General features: G+C 37.2%; 1 protein-coding gene across 1 annotated transcript in view; it reads left to right on the top strand.

The window, feature by feature from the left end:
* Window positions 1–425: 425 nt before the first annotated feature.
* UST (uronyl 2-sulfotransferase) overlaps window positions 426–17,801 on the top strand; it is a 123,707-nt gene continuing 106,331 nt past the window's right edge. Inside the window, exon 1 of the mRNA XM_026666030.2 lies at window positions 426–1,103. Within this exon, the coding sequence (XP_026521815.1) occupies window positions 824–1,103 (280 nt within the window). The 5' untranslated portion in view covers window positions 426–823. The remainder of the gene's footprint in view (window positions 1,104–17,801) is intronic.

Genomic DNA, 17,801 nt, shown 5'->3' with positions numbered 1-17,801 from the left:
AAGCAGTATAATAAGTCTTATTGCTATCTTCCCAAATACCCCTGAGAACAAGGAAGCTCTAGTTTGCTATCTAATCATTTAATATATATATCATCCCGAAGCCCATCCGCCTTTTTCGTCCAGAACAAGGCGGTCTGTGGAAACGGGGACCCTCCCTCGCCTTTCCCTTCCCCCGCCCTTTTCTCAATGGGAAAGGAGGTCGGTGACGTCTTTCGCCGCTAGGGAAGGAGTCGAGCCGAGTTCGGAGAAGCCTCGAATCCGTTCCGTCGCGGCCGTCCTCCGGGGGCGCTGGTGTAGCGAGGAAAAGGAGGCCCCCGGGGAGCTGGAGAGAGTTAGGCAGAGAGAGAGAGAGAGAGGAAAGGTGGCGGCGGGAGGGAGGGGGAGAGAGAGAGAGAGAGAAGCAAACAACTTTTTTTTTTTTTTTGCTTCCAGTGAGTTGCAGCCACCGGCCCGCCGTCCGCCGGACTTGTAACCTGAGCCTGCAACTGGCTGGAGTGCGGCGCTGCAAGGCGAGAAGGAGCTCCGAAAGCCGCGGCGGCGGCGGCAAGACCGAACTAAGCCCGCTCAGAGGGCAACGGCGGCGGGGGTGCTGGTGGGTGGGTGCTTTCTTTTCCCCGGGTCCTAGGCTCGCCCCGACCCTGGGGAAACCCGGCAATGAGTAGGAGAGAAACCGCGTGAACCTCCGGCGAACTTTTCCCCTCCATTGTGCTGGGCAGGCGGAGCGGGGCAGGCGGATGGAGGATGCGCTCTGCCCGGCGAGCTGTCTAAGAAGGAGGCGGCGGCGGTGGCGACGGCGGCGAGGGAAGCGCCGGGGACGACGACGATGAAGAAGCAGCAGCAGCTGCCGGCCTCGCCGCCTCCGAAGCACTACGGGGCGGGCTGCCCGGAGCCCCGGCCTCATGTGGCCCCGGCTTCCTCCGGGGGTCCCGCTCACGGCATGGGCTGGAGGAGGAGGAGGAGGCCCTTCTCGCTGCTGCCTTTCCTTTCCCTTCGCGACTACGGCTTCTGCATGGCCGCCCTGCTGCTCTTCTGCCTGGGCTCCCTCTTCTACCAGCTCAACGGGGGCCCTCCTCACTTTCTTCTGGACCTGAGACACTATTTGGGTAAGGCCCCGGAGGGAGAAAGCGGGCAGGGATGCTCTTGCCGCGGAAAGGAGGTGGAGGACCCAGGCCAGGGACCCCTCGCGTGTCGGGGCTGTAGGGAGCCGGGGTGGTTTTTGTATTTTTCAGAGAAGGGAAGACTTCCTGAGCTCCTTTACGTACTCTAGGTAGTGGGCGGAGGTCTCCGAAGTTTAAACTTGTGGTCAGGGGCATCTTTGCCCAGCTCTCTGCCTGCCATCAGTTCGTAAGTGGACCCGTGAAATTTAACATCCTTCTCTTTGAAAGGAAGAGTGAGATTACACTGAGAGTGTTTGGTTTGGTTTTTTTTTCTTTTTAGCTTTCTAAATAAGATGTGCTTGCAACAGTAAGTTGGTGAATAGTAGGAGCCTGTGTGAAAACGCTGAATTAAATGTTTGGAATTGGAAGGGGAGTTGTCTTTGCTACCTAATCAGGATAATTTCCTTGTACTGTATGCTTTATTAATACCCAACAAGTAGCCAAAGGTTTGTCTTCATTATATTACATAATATTACATTATATTACATATACATTATATTACATGGACGGAGTGAGGGGGAAATCCTATTTATTATAACCACTGCTGACAGGATGAAACTTATTAAGTGAATTAAGGGATACTTTAATCTGCATTTAAGTGACCCTAAATAACAAATAAAGCTTTTAAGGCACAAATAAGAAGTAAGAAGTACTTATAACAGTGGCTTTTATGAATCCTTAGCAGTGATGGGATTCCTTTTTTTTTTACTACCTGTCTGTGGGCGTGGCTTGGGCGTGGCAGGGGAAGGATACTGTAAAATCTCCAGTCAGAGGTGGGATTTGCTGGTTCTCCGAACTGTTCAAAATTTCCAGTACCGGTTCTCCAGAACTGGTCAGAACTTGCTGAATACCATCTCTGATCCTTAGTCATATTTTTGGACAGATTGTTTTAATAGGGTCCTCAATATGCACTTGCCATCATATAAACTAACCCCATAGCTTTATGTTTCAAAGATTGGTGTTTTAGCTACTACAATTAACGTTAGTTTCTTTTCCTTCCTCTTACTTCATAATCCTTGGAATGCTTGGTAACTGTCACATTCTTAATTATAAACCTGTTCTTTAGTAAGAAGAAATAACATCCCTAGTGCTCTTGTTAGCTCCATGAAGGGCCTTTGTGTGGAATAGTAGGGGAACTAGAGGGTGACAAAAAAAAGTCCTACATCACTTCTGACTTTATTAGATAAATCATTGAGGTTCACACCTGATCCCAGCCACCCAGGGATAAAATATTGTTCAACAGACAGCATCAGACTGTTGCTGGTCTTTCAAGATAGTGTTAGATAGAATATAACTAGGCTATAATGAATTTTAATGTAGGAGACTTACAAAATCTCAGTGGAAAGTAATGATACCCTATGTTAACCATAAACCTAAAAGAGTTATAATAAGATCTTTGGGTCTAAACATGTGTCAAAATCATCTGCTGATTACAGCAGTGTTGCAACTGGCAGCTGGCAGTTATTTTCCCATAGAATGAAGTCTCTCTTTTGGTTATTATTTAATGCCACCTTCCTAAAATTATTTTATTTTAAGTCATTGTAATACATGAAATGACCTTTAGAGATAATGTCCATTTGTGCTATTTCCTTTATAATATTTATTCTACTTATATAAATTTCACGGTTAACTCTTAATTAAAGGTGTAATAGATTCACATGTGTTCTACATGCAGTCCATCTGATTTAGTCTCTACTACTTTCAAATGACATTGTAGACTATAATTGTAAGTTAATTTTTTGACATTTCTGTATATACCATATCCAACAGTTGTATATATGTATTTCTTTATTATAAAGCACATTTATTATTGAATACATGAGCTTATTTCAGATATTATTGTGTTTATATATTTCCTTCAACTAACATCACCAATTCCCAAATTGATTGTTTGTGAATGTTCCTTTTGGAATTCAGTAGTGAAGTTTCCACATCTGGGTCCATTTTTTTTTTCTTTTGTAAGAGAGACAAGAACTGGAATAGTATTTTTCAAGAAGATTCCGCCATTACTGAAGAAATGGGAATAAAGCTTCTTTTGAAGCTACTTTTCTATACACCAAAGGTTGCTTGATGTATTATATTGCATTGTGAGCTTTGGTATTTATCTGCTCTCTTTACCCACTAAATGTATTTAATAATGAAAATTTATTTGGAGGAATGTGAATCACTCTCAGGTTTGTGATTCAGAAACTGATAGGAGTTTATTATCATAGAAATGGCTAGTATATATTAAATATGGAACAGTAAAAGGTTAAGGATGAACTATTGTTATTTTATTCTACTGCACTGAAAAGAGTTGGAAGCTAACACTTTTCTTTCTTCCCCCCTCCATTCTACAGTTCTCTCCCCCTTTCCCCCTTCCCCCTTTTCCCAATGTATGTGTAGATAGACAGACAGACAGAAAGACAGAGCTTATATAAGTGATGCCCAGTTTCTAAAGTCTACAAACTCAGTACGTGGAGAATTATGAAGTACTGTACATAAAAGTGTTTAGAATTGTTTTCTTTTTAGTTAAGGAGAAAGGCAGTCATACTGTGTTAATTTGTAGTAAGGAAAATACTTTGATAGTATCAATGATCTTGATAAAAATACATATATGCTTATTCTCTTAGACATATCTGGAATACAGTTATTTCAGAAGATAAAAATAAATACCAATAGTCATAAAAATCTGTGTGGTACAGTTATATTCACCATTACATAAGAGACATATTCTTGTATGGTGGGGCTTTTCCTCGTTTATTTCCTTCTGTATCACTTCCACATCTGCTCCAGAAAGTTCCTCTCTGGCAAATACCATTCTCCCAATAAAGATAATTTTTAGCTAAGAGTTGAAATGAGAAATCCTTGGTGATCTCTGAGCTTCCAGATATTTCATTACCTGAACTAGGTAACCTCATCAGTATTACCGGTAGTCTCTCAAATTAGATAATTATCTGGTTTGGATAATGAAACATCTATAAGAAACAAGCAAGCTCAGAGAACACCAAGAACCCCTCAGATACTATTCTGTTAGGGAACAGATGCAGTTGAATTCTCCTATATTTCAGGGATGTAGTAATCAATGATAAATGTGTCTATCATTTTGCTGGTACGGCAGGTAGTATCTCTATTGTGTAGAATGCTTGGTCATTCCCTATGTCTCACATGCCTTCTTTGAGTTAAGATACAAGCAAATGGTAGGAAAAGGGTGAAAAAGAGGCTGTTTTATTGTTCCCTGTGCTACAATATATGGTTTGTTGAATGCAAAAATAGTTTCTGCCATGGTTGTGCCAGAGTTTGGTTACTTTATTGGTAGAATTATCACTATAGTTGGTAGAATGGTTCAAGTTGCTGGAATATAGTTGAAACTTTGGAATACAAATAATAGTATTTAACACTGTATTTTTTGGACTTTTTCAGACTAGACACTCTGAAGTATAAGATACACATAGCTTTTGGGGAGGAAAACAAGAAAAAAAATCGGCCTCTGCCTCTGTCTCCTTGCAGCAAACAGCAGTCAGCCTGATTTGCCACAAGTAGCTGATTGTCGGTTGCATTGGCCTCCTGACAATCAGCTGTTTCAGGCTACAAGATTAGCCATCGCCTATTGTGGCCTTGGCATCCCGTTTTCGGCCTCAGCATGCCTAATTTTCACCCTTCGCATCCCATTTTCAGCCTCTACGCACCCTGTTTTTGGCCTCCATGTGCCCCATTTTCCAACTGTTCCTGATCCCCGCCACCTGGAACAGGCCAAAAATGGGGAACGTGGAGCCTGAAAATGGGATGCAGGGGCACGTGGAGGCGGCAATAGGCGATGGCGATCTCTGCAGCCTGAAACAGCTGATCGTTGGGAGACTGATTCAACTGACAACCAGCTGTTTGTGCTAATCAGACTGTGCTGAAGCTTACCAGGTGGTTTGCTGCAAGTAGGCAAAGTGCTGGGAGGCAGAAGCCAAAGGGTGGGGGCCAGCGGGTAGGCATGGCTTCAGCAACATTCGCTTTATAAGATGCACAGACATTTCCACCCACTATGGGTAGGGGGAAGTGTGTCTTATACACCGAAAAATACAGTAATTTTTATTTGAATTAGTTTGAATCTGTGATCCACCAATACCAGGAACCTCTAGAAAGTTAATTCTGGTGGCTAATATGGAAAGCTTTCAATAAACTGCCACAGAAGTAACAAATGCTTATAAGCCAACCATCCCACAAAGAGTGCCTCTTTTAATAAAATGTAAAAAGGTACATCTACCGGTAGTACTAGGATATAAGCATCAGTGGAAGAAAGAGACTACTATGCATACACTTCTGCACTTCCCATTCAGTAAGGAAACGTACACATTACCTCTGTGAATTAGAAAGTTACATCCAAATGTGTAGGCTCTGCCTTTAATAATTGTGTGATATGTTTGGCAGAAAAAGAATCAAACCTAAATTTGGGGATTTTTTTCCACTATAAACAGTGTGTTTGTATATATGTTTTTCCTAAATCCATATGAGACTTTCATATTAATTGACTATATGGTTCTAAGTTTTGCATACTAATTTTATTGATTCTGAACATTCAAACTTTTTCTAGATGCTTTTTGGGTGTTAGGTATTATCTATGTAGAATTTGTTAGGCAAGGGTTTTGAAATGTACAAAAAGGCCAAAAGGTAGATTATTAAGAGTCTTAAAAATTCAGCCTTCATGAAGTGCAATCATATTGCAGTTTGTATTTCTTGTCAAGGAGTTATTGAGAAATAAATGATGTATAGTAATGATGGTCTTTTCAGTCTTTCTGCCCAGAAGGCTAAGAGGAACACTGTATACTAAAAAAAGTGAATATGCATGAAATTTAGAAAAAGAAGCAGAAATTATATTCCTCTTCCTTTTGCAGCTTCCTAACAGTGTTTAGAGTGCTTTTATAACATCCATCCAAATGTCTTGTACAGTTGGTAGAAGATTAAGCAGCAGAATTAATGTCTCTGATGAACATATGCAATGGAGTAACAGAAAGGTCTTGTATGAAAAAGCCACAAAATGCATTAAAACAACAGGATGGGAGCAGCAAGATTACATTTGCCTGTAGTAGGCTCAAGCATGGAATTTGTCATAATATACAGTCAACATGTCTGACAAACTGTACTCCATATCAGCTTCTGTTATCATTCACCCTGATGAGAATAATATTTCTTCAGTCCTGTGTGTTATTTATGGCTGTTACCAAGTATAACCAAAATGAGAAATACAGCAGAAATTCCAAGGAATATTAATTCTATCTGTTCATCCTGATTATTTTAACAGTGTCTGTTTACTTTGCTATATCAAGGTATTTCTCTTTTCAGGTTAATTTATTTTCTATTTAGTGTTTTTTATTTTTATGAAATTACCTGACGCTATTAATACTGGACATAAAAATAATTCTGAATTATAATCGGTCTGCAGGCTTACACCTTACAAAGCATTTATTTATGTTAACTTCGTTCCCTCATTGCAGCCTGCACACAGATATTAGTATGAGGAAACATACTTGTACTGCCTGGGAGTAATGTTTTCTACGTATTATGCAGGAGTTAGCTACATATTGGCAACAAGTTCAGAAGCAATGAAAAAGTGTATAATTAGATTGTGACCTAGTAGATTGCATCATAAAGATATGAACATTGGAGTATTTTTCTTCCACAAATGGGTAATGCTATATGTGTTTTTCAAGGGTTTTTCCAGTTCTTCACAATCTCTTCTAGTACTTGGGGGTCATACAGAAATTATGAGTCTACAAAAGAGTGTCTGCTAGTAAAAAGAAAATTCCTCCCTATCCCTTACACAAGCAGAGAAGCAGTTTAGGTTCCAAATTATTACTTTGTGTATGGGAATAGAATAGAATAGAATAGAATAGAATAGAATAGAATAGAATAGAATAGAATAGAATAGAATAGAATAGAATAGAATAGAACAGAACAGAACAGTTGGAAGGGACCTTGGAGATCTTCTAGTCCAAGCCCCTGCTTAGGCAGGAAAGCCTATACCATTTCAGACTAATGGTTATCCAATCTCTTCTTAAAAATTTCCAGTGTTGGAGCATTCACAACTTCTGGAGGCAAGTTGTTCCACTGATTAAGTATTCTAACTGTCAGGAAATTTCTCCTTAGTTCTAAGTTGCTTCTCTCCTTGATTAGTTTCCACCCATTGCTTCTTGCCCTGATCTCAGGTGCTTTGGAGAATAGCTGGGCTCCCTCTTTTTTGTGGCAGCTGCTGAGATATTGGAATACTGCTATGTCACCCCTAGTCCTTCTTTTCATTAAACGAGATGTACCCAATTCAGCAACCGTTCTTTATATCTTTTAGCCTCCATTCCCTTAATCATCTTTGTTGTTCTTCTCTGCACTCTTTCTAGAATCTCGACATCTTTTTTTTTATATCGTAGCGGCCAAAAGTGGATGCAGTATTCCAAGTGTGTCCTTACCAAGGCATTATAAAGTGGTATTAACACTTCACGTGATAAGGGAACTTCACTTTTCATAGACTCCCAACATTTCTGACGTAGGAATGTTTCTGACAAAGGAATATATCCATCAGTTTGGTGATGACTGAAGTGCTGCTGCAACTTCATCTAGATGAGATTCATGTAAATAGGAAATATTTTCTAATGCGGGGGTCCCCAACTCCCAGTCTGTGGATCAATGCCAGTCTGCAGCCTATTGGGAATTGGGCCGCGCAAGCAAAGGGTGAGTACACAAAGCGCCATTTGCGTATGCATTAGATTAGGATCTACATTTTACTTTTTGTCCTTGAAACAATGGAGGGCTGTGTTTAACTGGCAGACCACATATTTACCAGGTTTAATCACAGGCGTTAACCATGGAAAGAGTAAGTAAGAGTAGGAAGGATGCCTACCTTAAGATGGTAGTCAGTGTTGTCAGTTGTGGTTCAGTTAGACAAATAGTTAAATATAAGACAGCACCAAGGCTTATGATTAGAATAGGATTTGGGATGAAAATACCAGTTTTTCTTTCTACATCTTTTCTCCCTGTCTGAAATTATTTTGCCTACTTCCTTAATGCCATGTACAGTGAAGTTCCTTACAAAAACATTCCTAATTATTTGGAAATATTATATAGAAGTTGCATGAAGTATATAAATAAATTAAATTTACATGATTTATATAAATTAATGCCATGTATAGCAGTTTTTTTTTTCAACCTTGTTTTCCCCAAGTATTGATTTCAAAATTTCAAAGCTTTAATTAGTTTCTGCCTTTCTGGTTCCTCCTTTAATATGAATATATATTGACAGCAAACCAAAGTGCACCTTTCTTTATGATATTTTACATTGATTAAAAAAAGAATGGAAAACATGATGATTTTACTTTTTCATCAGGTAATTCAAGGCATTGTCTATACTATACAGACAAAAGTTGTGTCTGTTTTGAGATGTTTGTACACATTAAATGATTTTCAACTGAACAAACATAAGCACTTTTCAAAAGTGCTTGAAAATACAATCTGATATCACTAATTTTATTTGCTGGCTTTTAGAGTATACCCGATCAAGTTCCTACATTTATTGATATATCTTCAATTATTAGAAGCAGGCTGTATTACTGAATACAGTATTAGTAACTGGATATATTTATTACAGGATTTGTGTTGAGTAAATATTAAAAGCAATTTGAATATATTTGTTTTCAGTTCATTGTACCTACTTTATATGCATGGTAGTTCCTTGATATAACTGATATTTTTTCTGTTTGATTTTTCTCCATCCATTTTTTTCAATTTATTCTTCCAACAGATGCATATGATATTTCTTTATGGCTTCTACTGGGGGTGAGTGGGTTGACCCACCATTAACCAGATTAACTTAGATTCAGTAGAGGTAAAGTATTGGAAACCTTGATGGTTGGATGAGCTTTTCTGTTTCCCTTCAGTGACTGGGGAGAGACTTTGATTTTACAAAAAAAAAAAAAAAAAAAGGAAATGTAAATTATAAATGTCTTCAACTAGTTCAAATCAATCCCTGGCCCTCTCTTAACTCCTTATTTAGCATTGGTTGTTTTAGCAAAGAGGAAAAGATGAAACAGAAATCATTTTTGGGCATAAGAATCCAGGTGTTCCTTCAACTGAATGAGAAGTCAAATGTCCATACTATATTTTGTTACAATATAGGAAAAAAGATACGTATTTTAATATTTTTTAAAAGCCAGATTTCTGTTTTCTATTTTGCAGGGGTCAATACTTGCATGTAATGAGTAGTCCCGAAAATAAACTGTTTATTTTTAAGCAGCAGAGAAGAAACACAGAGTAGTTATAAGCGCACACACACACTCCCCTCGCCGCAAGGCCACTTCTATCAGCCGATCGATGTGGCTGGTGACTGCACTTGGGGAGCTTCCATTGCCCGAAAGAGACTGCCTAAAGGCGAGGGGACACGGGCAGCCACGCCACGCCCTGAAGCGGCTGGGGACTCTGCCTTCGGGGAGCTTCTATCGGCTATTGGGGTATTCTAGCCTAGGCTACCTGCAGGGCACTCCTAAAGGCAAGTTTTCTCCCCATCCCCCCTGCCCTTCCCCCCCCATTTCTCTTCACCTTGTGTAGTTCTAATGAACGATGTGAGAAATGGCGGGGAAACGCATGGTTTAAATAGGCCTAAATTTGGGGGGGCGGGGCTTAATTTCACCTCATGCCTAGAAATCATGCTGGGCCTTCCTATTGGTGGAGGCCGTATTGTTGGAGAAACACGGTAAAACTGATCATAAATTCAGATTCTTTTAAATTGGAACCTGTATTTAAAAATTAAGGTGTCACCGAATTAAAATGTTGTTAACCAAAGTGCTAGCTAGCCTAAAAATACAGTTTCATCTGCATGAATCTCTCTTTCTCTTAAAAAAAAGTTCTTTACTTCCTTTGAATTTATGTATCTTTGATGCTGGAGGTTTTTTTTTTTTTTTTTAGTGGTTCTGTGTTCTCTAAATATTGTGCACAGGGTTGATTCATACGCTACCAGAAAAGTATACTTTGGTTATTTTGGCCTTTATGGTAATTATGTGCATGGTCATAAAGCAGTTATATTGCAGAGGTTGGTTAAAAGAAACAAAACAAAAACACTGAGCCATAACTTGTCCTGTACAGTTATTTAAAGGGAAAAACAGGATACTGAGTCAACATGCTTTCATATTGTGGCTTTTCCTCTTTTCCATACATGTTTCAGAATGTAGCCACCATCCAATAAAACATTTTTGCTCTGACACAAATAGGGCTACTGGTTATTTTCATTCTTTTTAGGCAACATTATTGATCTGCCTTCATTATCTGGATTTAGACTTGCTTCAAATACAAACATATTCAATGACTGTACTCTATGGATTAAGCTTGAATGCAAGCTGACATGTGAATGCACGCCATGGAAATGTGTTGTGGAATACCATAAGTACCGTAGTTAAGACCTGCCATATATGTTTCCACTGAGTGTTTAAAGTGGGGGAATTTACTTCAGTACTAATAGAAGGTACATTCTTCCAAGACCCAGATTGTTGGGGGCAATTTGCTGATTCTGTAAACCAAGTGCTACTGCTATTTCCTTAAGCTATACAGTAAAATGTGAAGTGTCCTATAATTATCACCTTAATGCAGATTGAATGGAAAGTTTTGTTGACTTGACAAGCTGCTTGTAAAGAAAACGCAACTTTTTATTCATGGTAAACCATCTTTTAAACAGCATTTAAATGTCAGTTCCTAGACTTTGGTATGTGTGGTTTCCTCCTTATTTCATGATACATTCTTAACAGACAGTAGTAATGTTTCAGAGATAGGGATTGAAAGATTCTGTGGTAAAATATATTTAAAAGGCTCCATTGAAGTTGGTAGTTGTTTCAACAGCTGCAGTTTTGTGAAACTATTGAGCTTTTTTATGAATGAATGCCACAAAGATGATTTGTGATATAACTTTTTTCCATGGGTTAGTTTTAGTGTACTTAACTTGGTTGTTTGGATATACATTACAGTGTTTCCACCCCAATATTCAATGTTGGTTTTTCTTTGGTCATCTACTACTAGTTGATTGATTACTGCTTATTTATGCATTGTTTTGATGCAATCCATTATACAGTATATGCCCCTAGATCGTTGCTTTTTTCAGCCCCAGAAAGCTGATTGTCAAATAAGTTTATAATGTTTATCTGCAAGAAAAAATATGAATTATTTGTTGAAAACTTACTTTTTCCTCAGCAAAATTGTGATGCTGATGTATACATATATAATGTATATGAAGGAAAACTGGACTGCTTTATTTCTAAAATGTTATATTGGCAAATTGTGATAGATTTTCATACTAACAGAAAGGAAAGTTCACTTGGTGGTAATTGGAAGAAAAAGTATTTAGCTAGTCGAGTAGCAGTACCTTTGGGTTGATGGCTATTTTATCTGTGTAGTACTCCCAGAGCAAAATATTTTCCATTGAATGATTCAGATGTAAGATCTTGTCAGTCTTGTGAAGTAGACCAGACAAGTAACTTAGCCAAATGAGCTAATTCTACTTTGCTGTAAGATTATATTAACAAAATATTGCAAATCCAGACTTATGTATTTCCCCCTCCCTTTTACAGCCTAATAAACTAGGGAGGGTCTCTTCTGAAGCTTTTGCTGTAGGCCAAATTGCCTTTTATGAGACTCTGCTGCCTCTCTTTGCTCTGACTCCCAATGTCATCCCCACGTCTCACATTGGAGTAAGGGTGAGAAGAGAGATGAGAGTAGGGTGAGGAGAGAAGATGATAGTAAAATAAAAAAGATCCCATTTCTTTAAACATACTTGCACATATGTGATTATATATATTCATGCAAGCACATAGAAGTATATTGCATTAAGTTCCTTTTAGTAGGTGTTCCTGTGCTGTGTCATATGTGTCCACTAGGACAGGGGTCTCCAACCTTGGCAACTTTAAGCCTGGCAAACTTCAACTCCCGGAATTCCCCAGCCAGCAAAGCTTTGCTGGGGGAATTCTGGGAGTTGAAGTCCACCAGGCTTAAAGTTGCCTAGGTTGGAGACCCCTGCACTAGGATAATGTTTTCTTTATTTAAGGATCACTTTCTTTTTCACATATAAAAGAGATTACTATATGAAGAGTTTCAGAGGATTATAAAAATGACTGGCTAACAATACATTCTTATCCACACAGCCTTGAAAGTAGTGAAAAATGTTCAGAAAGGTTGGCTAACCATAATAGAACAATAAAGCTGGATATTATCTGATAACAGATACTTTAATGCAATAATTGAGAAAACATTGTTCCCACTCATGGAAAATAAGAGCAATATAAATGCAAAATATAAATGGCTTTATAGTTAACTTCTTCATTTACCAATTTACTTTCTCTGTTCATTTTTTTTAACAAATTTTATTCAGTTTTTCACATTAAAAACAAAAATCTCTTTTTAGTGGACAACATATTTCCGGGTCATCACCTTTACATACAAATATGACAGCAATTATACATTCATATATGCATACTTAATTCTATTATTACCTTTTCCATTCCAAATTTTCAGTAAGGAGAGAAACAAACACATTAATTCTAGCCTCTTTCATTAATCTCAATCGAAACATTTTTTTTGTTTCATTTCAATTATTTCAAATATAATCCTTTAATATTTATTTTAAAAATAAAGATAAACAATATGTGTTTGCCTAATAATAATAATAATAATAATTAATAATAATAATAATGTTACCAATGTCTCTCCTTGCTTTTAATAGTCTATATTAACTTATTAATTTAGCTGGTTCTTTAGTCTGTCATATTCCCTTTCCATTACACATTCTTTTTATGAATTCTAGATTAATACAAATTTTAACACTAAAAAAAAAACCAAGTATAGGTTTCCCCCCTTTTACTGTTTGAATGTGATACCTCAATGATTAAAATATACCTTTATTCCCTCATCTTGATTCCCAATAAACCATTATTTTTAAGAAGTTACAATAATAATCATTACATCTTTTCAATTGGATTCCGCAGCATATTTTCCCCCCTTGATTTTTAATAAGAGTCATCAGTATCTATATTACCCTATTTTCTAAATATTTTTAATTGCAGAAATATTCTTATTACCCCTTGTCATCCTGCAGAATCCCCTTTTTAATTCATCAACCATTATCTCTGAAAAAACAATTTCTTTTCAACATTTTACTATTTCTGTATTTCTTTATTTCATGCACCTGTTTCTTACTGCTTCTCCCCACCCTCTTTTCCCCATATCTTTTCTCATTCCAGTTTATATCCCTCTCTTTCTTAATATCTTCCTTTCCCCTTTTCTGCTGGGTCTTTCTGCCTTTCCTGACTTCACAGGTATTCCCACTTTTGGTTGCCTTCTTAAGTCTCAACTTGTTAACTTTCCTTCTTTCCCCACTTCTTTGTAGCGTTCTTTGTGTTAATTGTCTATTTAAAATGTCTTCTCCTTGAGTCGACTCCTCCTCCTCTGAAGCTCTTTCTTGTTCTTCTTCAATCGCCATTTCCATTTTTTCTAACACAGAGCAAAGTGATTCGCCTCTTTCCTATAGTAATTCTCTCATATTTTTAAGTTCCATTTTTAATTCCCGAAGAGATATCATCATTACACACTCTTATATTTTATGATCGTTAAAGTCCACAAAAAACCACTTTTACTTTCCTTCTTTCTTCTTTCAATTTTCTAAAGTTCTCAGTTATTCCAGCCCAGGTCTATACCAAAAACATCAATCAATCCCACAGTCAGTCTTTCCTTGTTTTTTCTTTATTCTGGTTCTGCTTTCACTTTCTAAGATTCTTACTTTGTTTCAATATTTCTGTAATGTTATATCCACACAAGTTCATTCAGAAACAGGATGCTTTCCCTTTTGTTTGAGCTCAAGTTTTTGTCAAAAGGTGACACTCTCCATTATACAAAGTCTTCACCTTTCCCCCCTATTTTTTTATTTAGGGTTTTTCAAACCTCAATATTCCAGCACAGTCCAGTCTCCAATTTGTAAACTTTATTATTATTATTTTTTTGACAATCTTAAGTCCAGCTTTATTTTATGCCTGTTTATTCCCAAAATATTTTAGTCCAATTTTGTTAAATCTTTAGTTCCAGCTTCTTCCTTTCGAAGCCCTGCTTAGCTGTCAAAAATATTTTCTTTTTTTTTCTCTGTCCCTTTGTAATTTCGCCGCTCACTTTTCTTTTCTTAAAAATTCCATGTTACCTTAATCCCGGGGTACTTTTGTTTAGTTGTATTGCCCAGTTGTCCCGGTTCAGATGTTATCCACCTCTTTCTTCCCTCCTGCACAAATCTTAATCCAGCTGAATTGTCCTCTTCGGGGTGGCCATTTTAAACCACCGCTGCAGTCGTCTTCGGGGGGAAAAAGACCAAGCCCAGGGGGGAAGATGCGGCTCCCCTCAACCTGGCCTGCGGCTTCCCCTTACTCCGCCGCCCCTCCAAGGCAGCTTCAGCCCCTAATCATAATAATTGGGGCTCTCCAACAAAAGAGCATGGACCATAGCCGCAGAGAGTTGCGATTTACCGTCCGTCAGCGAGGAGGCTCTGCCTTCTTCCACTTTCTCTGTTCATTTTTAACACACAGTAGTATACTTTCCCGTATTTTTTTGCCCTTTAATAACCCTGATTGCTGAAAAGCAATTTAATTCTTCCTTGACCCTTTAAACTAATAGAATAGAAGAAACAAAAAATCATTTGAACTGTTACTGCTTTGGCTGACTTCCCACATGAGTAAACTCACTTGAACTTTGTAGTGTTTTTCTAAATTCCAGTTGCATTCATTTACCATCACACAATTCAGTATACCGAAGAAATAAATATAATGTCAATAAAATCACTCATCGTCATAATTTTAGTTATTGTCTGTCCATTCCCTAAAATGGATTAGGGAGATAATCTCCAATTCAGTTGAAGTACACTTACAATGAATTCAATGCAAAATATGTAAGGTTACCAATACTAATAAAAAGTCTCAGCTTTTTTTTATTCATTGTTTACATTATTTTCTTAGATTTACCTAAATACAGTATTATTACAAAACTAGATAAGGCTAAAAAATAAAACTGCATTTGAATATAAGTTAAGACCTTGTATTGTAGATGGTGATAAATTAGGACTATTATCTCTCACGCTGCTTTTATCTGTGTGATTGTAATTATTTTATTGATCTGATTTTGAATTCATGTAACTATGAACTTCCCCAAATCTTTCCTTTGAAGAAGCATGCAAATTTTTAATCTATATGCTATTAAAACTCTTGTATCTGTTTGATTGTAACTTTCAATTGGGCGAAACGGTGCACCATAGGGCAACAATTGCCGAATCAGCATACCTCAAATGAACTGATTTACTCTCTGAAATCTGGAACTCATGACTCCTCGTGGGATTTAAATTTGACAAAGTTCTGGCTACTTCAGTGCTGCCATGCTACTACACCTTCCAGAGACATGTGATTGTCATTTCCAACACTTGCTACCAGATTCCTACATAGAAAGTCAATGGAGGAGTTAGCAGGAAGTTTCTTTGTGTATCCATGAAAACTTCTTTAATGTTGATTTATCTGAGGATTGTACTTTCTTTATAAACAATACGAATTAAAGAAGACTTTCAGTTTCTTTTGATGGCTTGTTGCTACTTTAGTTTTTGGCAAAGAGATAATTCTGTCTTGATTAATTAAATGACCAAGAAATATTTTGCATAACTCTTAAAAAAACACAACTGTGGGTGGCAAGGAAATTTGGTTGTCCGGCATAGATTTCAGCAGTGGGTGGTTCAGTTAAGGGGAGATAGGATTATAAGCATGTAGCGTGTGGAGCAAGAATTGTATTTTGGACATGTGTCAGATTTCAAGTAGAATTTTTTTACGATTGTTTATTCTGAGCAGTGCTATAAAAGTAGAATACACTTAATTTTTTTTTAGCAAAGTATTATTTTGCAAGCATATGTAATGTTTTAGTGAATAGTTTTATTTAGTTTTTATTTTATAGGATTTTATCCTGATTAAAGATAATTTCAGTGTACATTTGGAAAAGTATTTGTGTATTTTTGAAAAGATTGTCACATCTACACATTTTATGATAAGACAAAACTGCAATGCTGTTAAATTTCACATGACAGTTTGTCTATACATGTAAGTCTTATTTGTTGATATTACAATGAAGCAAAAAATTCTAACACAAAATGATGTCTTACAGATCTCAACTCAACCATTTGTATAATGATGGTTTGAAGTTATGAAGGCTTCAGAAAAAATGACTTACACCCTTACACCCTCAAAGTTAGGACCATCGTGCACTTTGGGCACTTGGCAGCTAGCTTACATTTATCCAGGTTGCAGTGTTTGCAGTCACAAGGTTGCAATCTGCAACTGTCAGAATCAGCTTCCAGCAAGCAAAATTAATTGGGGAGGCTGGATTTGCTTAACAATCACTTGATTCACTTTAGGTCTGCTTGATTCACTTAGCAAGCATGGTGATTCACATAACAACCATGCTAAAAATGGTCCAAAATTACTGGATGTTCAATTATGGATGACTCGCTTAAAAACTGCCCCACTTAGTGTCATAATTCAAAATTCCAATTCCAGTAGTGCTCATAATTCGAGAATAACCTGCACTGGAATGTGTCTGGAAACAAATTGTGCCCATATGTGTGGTTATGTATTCTGCCCAAATTTAAAAAAAAAACTTTGATTTTCTATTTTTTCTTACATTGATTAAAACTAGCAAAATGTGATTCCATCTAATGAGTTTGAAATTGACTTCTACGACAATACATGGGTGTTTGTATTTTTGAATTTAAAAACCTAAACCGTTCTTAAATTTCCCTAAAAATGAAAACTTCATAATGCTTCAAAAACTAAAAATCAGAGTTGGCTATATTTATTTTGTACGCTAAATTGTAATTATAAAGTAAAAGCCCACCTGTTTTAATAATAACAACATACTTGGGCATTCAAAAAAGAGAAAACACTAAATTGGAAACAAGTCTTAGCTATTTTCCTTTTAACAGCAAATTTAGCAGCTATCTGTTTCTACAGAACCATCAGATTCTGGAGTAAGTATAAGATACCTTCTGACTTCCTCAGCATTAACTTTCCTTCAAACATTCTGCTACAGGTAATAGACCTGAGCTGACCTTGATTTATCTCAAAAACTAATAATTGACATCACTTGGGTAGTAATAATTGACCACTTGTAGTGTGAAGTGAAGCGCACACTCACGGAACCAATTGTTATACCAGTGTTAAATCGCATCCCTTCTCAGCAAGCAGAAGTTCTGAAAAAAGCCAGAAAGATGGATCTTAGGAGTAGGAGGAGCAGGAAACATTTTTTTGTTTGTTTTTTAATTGCTTGGAGTATTTTTATGTGAATAAAACAGAGGCATTGAGGAAAGAGGAGATTTTGGACCTTATGCAGATTTTAGATGCTAAGTTTATTTCTGCTCTTTATTTCTATACTGAATATCTTGCAATGTGCCATTAATTAGTAAATTACAGCTGGTTTTCTCCATTTAATATTATGCCTGTTTTTCTGATTTTTTCAAAACTGATTACTTGAGTGTTCTAGATACTTGTGTAATCGGATTCTGGAAATCTTTTGATAAAACTGATTCCTGATTTAAGTTGTCTGCAACATGTGGGTTTGTAGAGTCTTATGTGGTTTAGGATGAGT

Source organism: Notechis scutatus, chromosome 1, assembly GCF_049901735.1.
Source record: "Notechis scutatus isolate UNSWTSFEM ecotype Mainland chromosome 1, rNotScu1.2, whole genome shotgun sequence".
Lineage (NCBI taxonomy): Eukaryota > Metazoa > Chordata > Lepidosauria > Squamata > Elapidae > Notechis > Notechis scutatus.
Note: the sequence above shows the minus strand (reverse complement) of the source record. Positions and strands in the feature narration are given on the sequence as shown.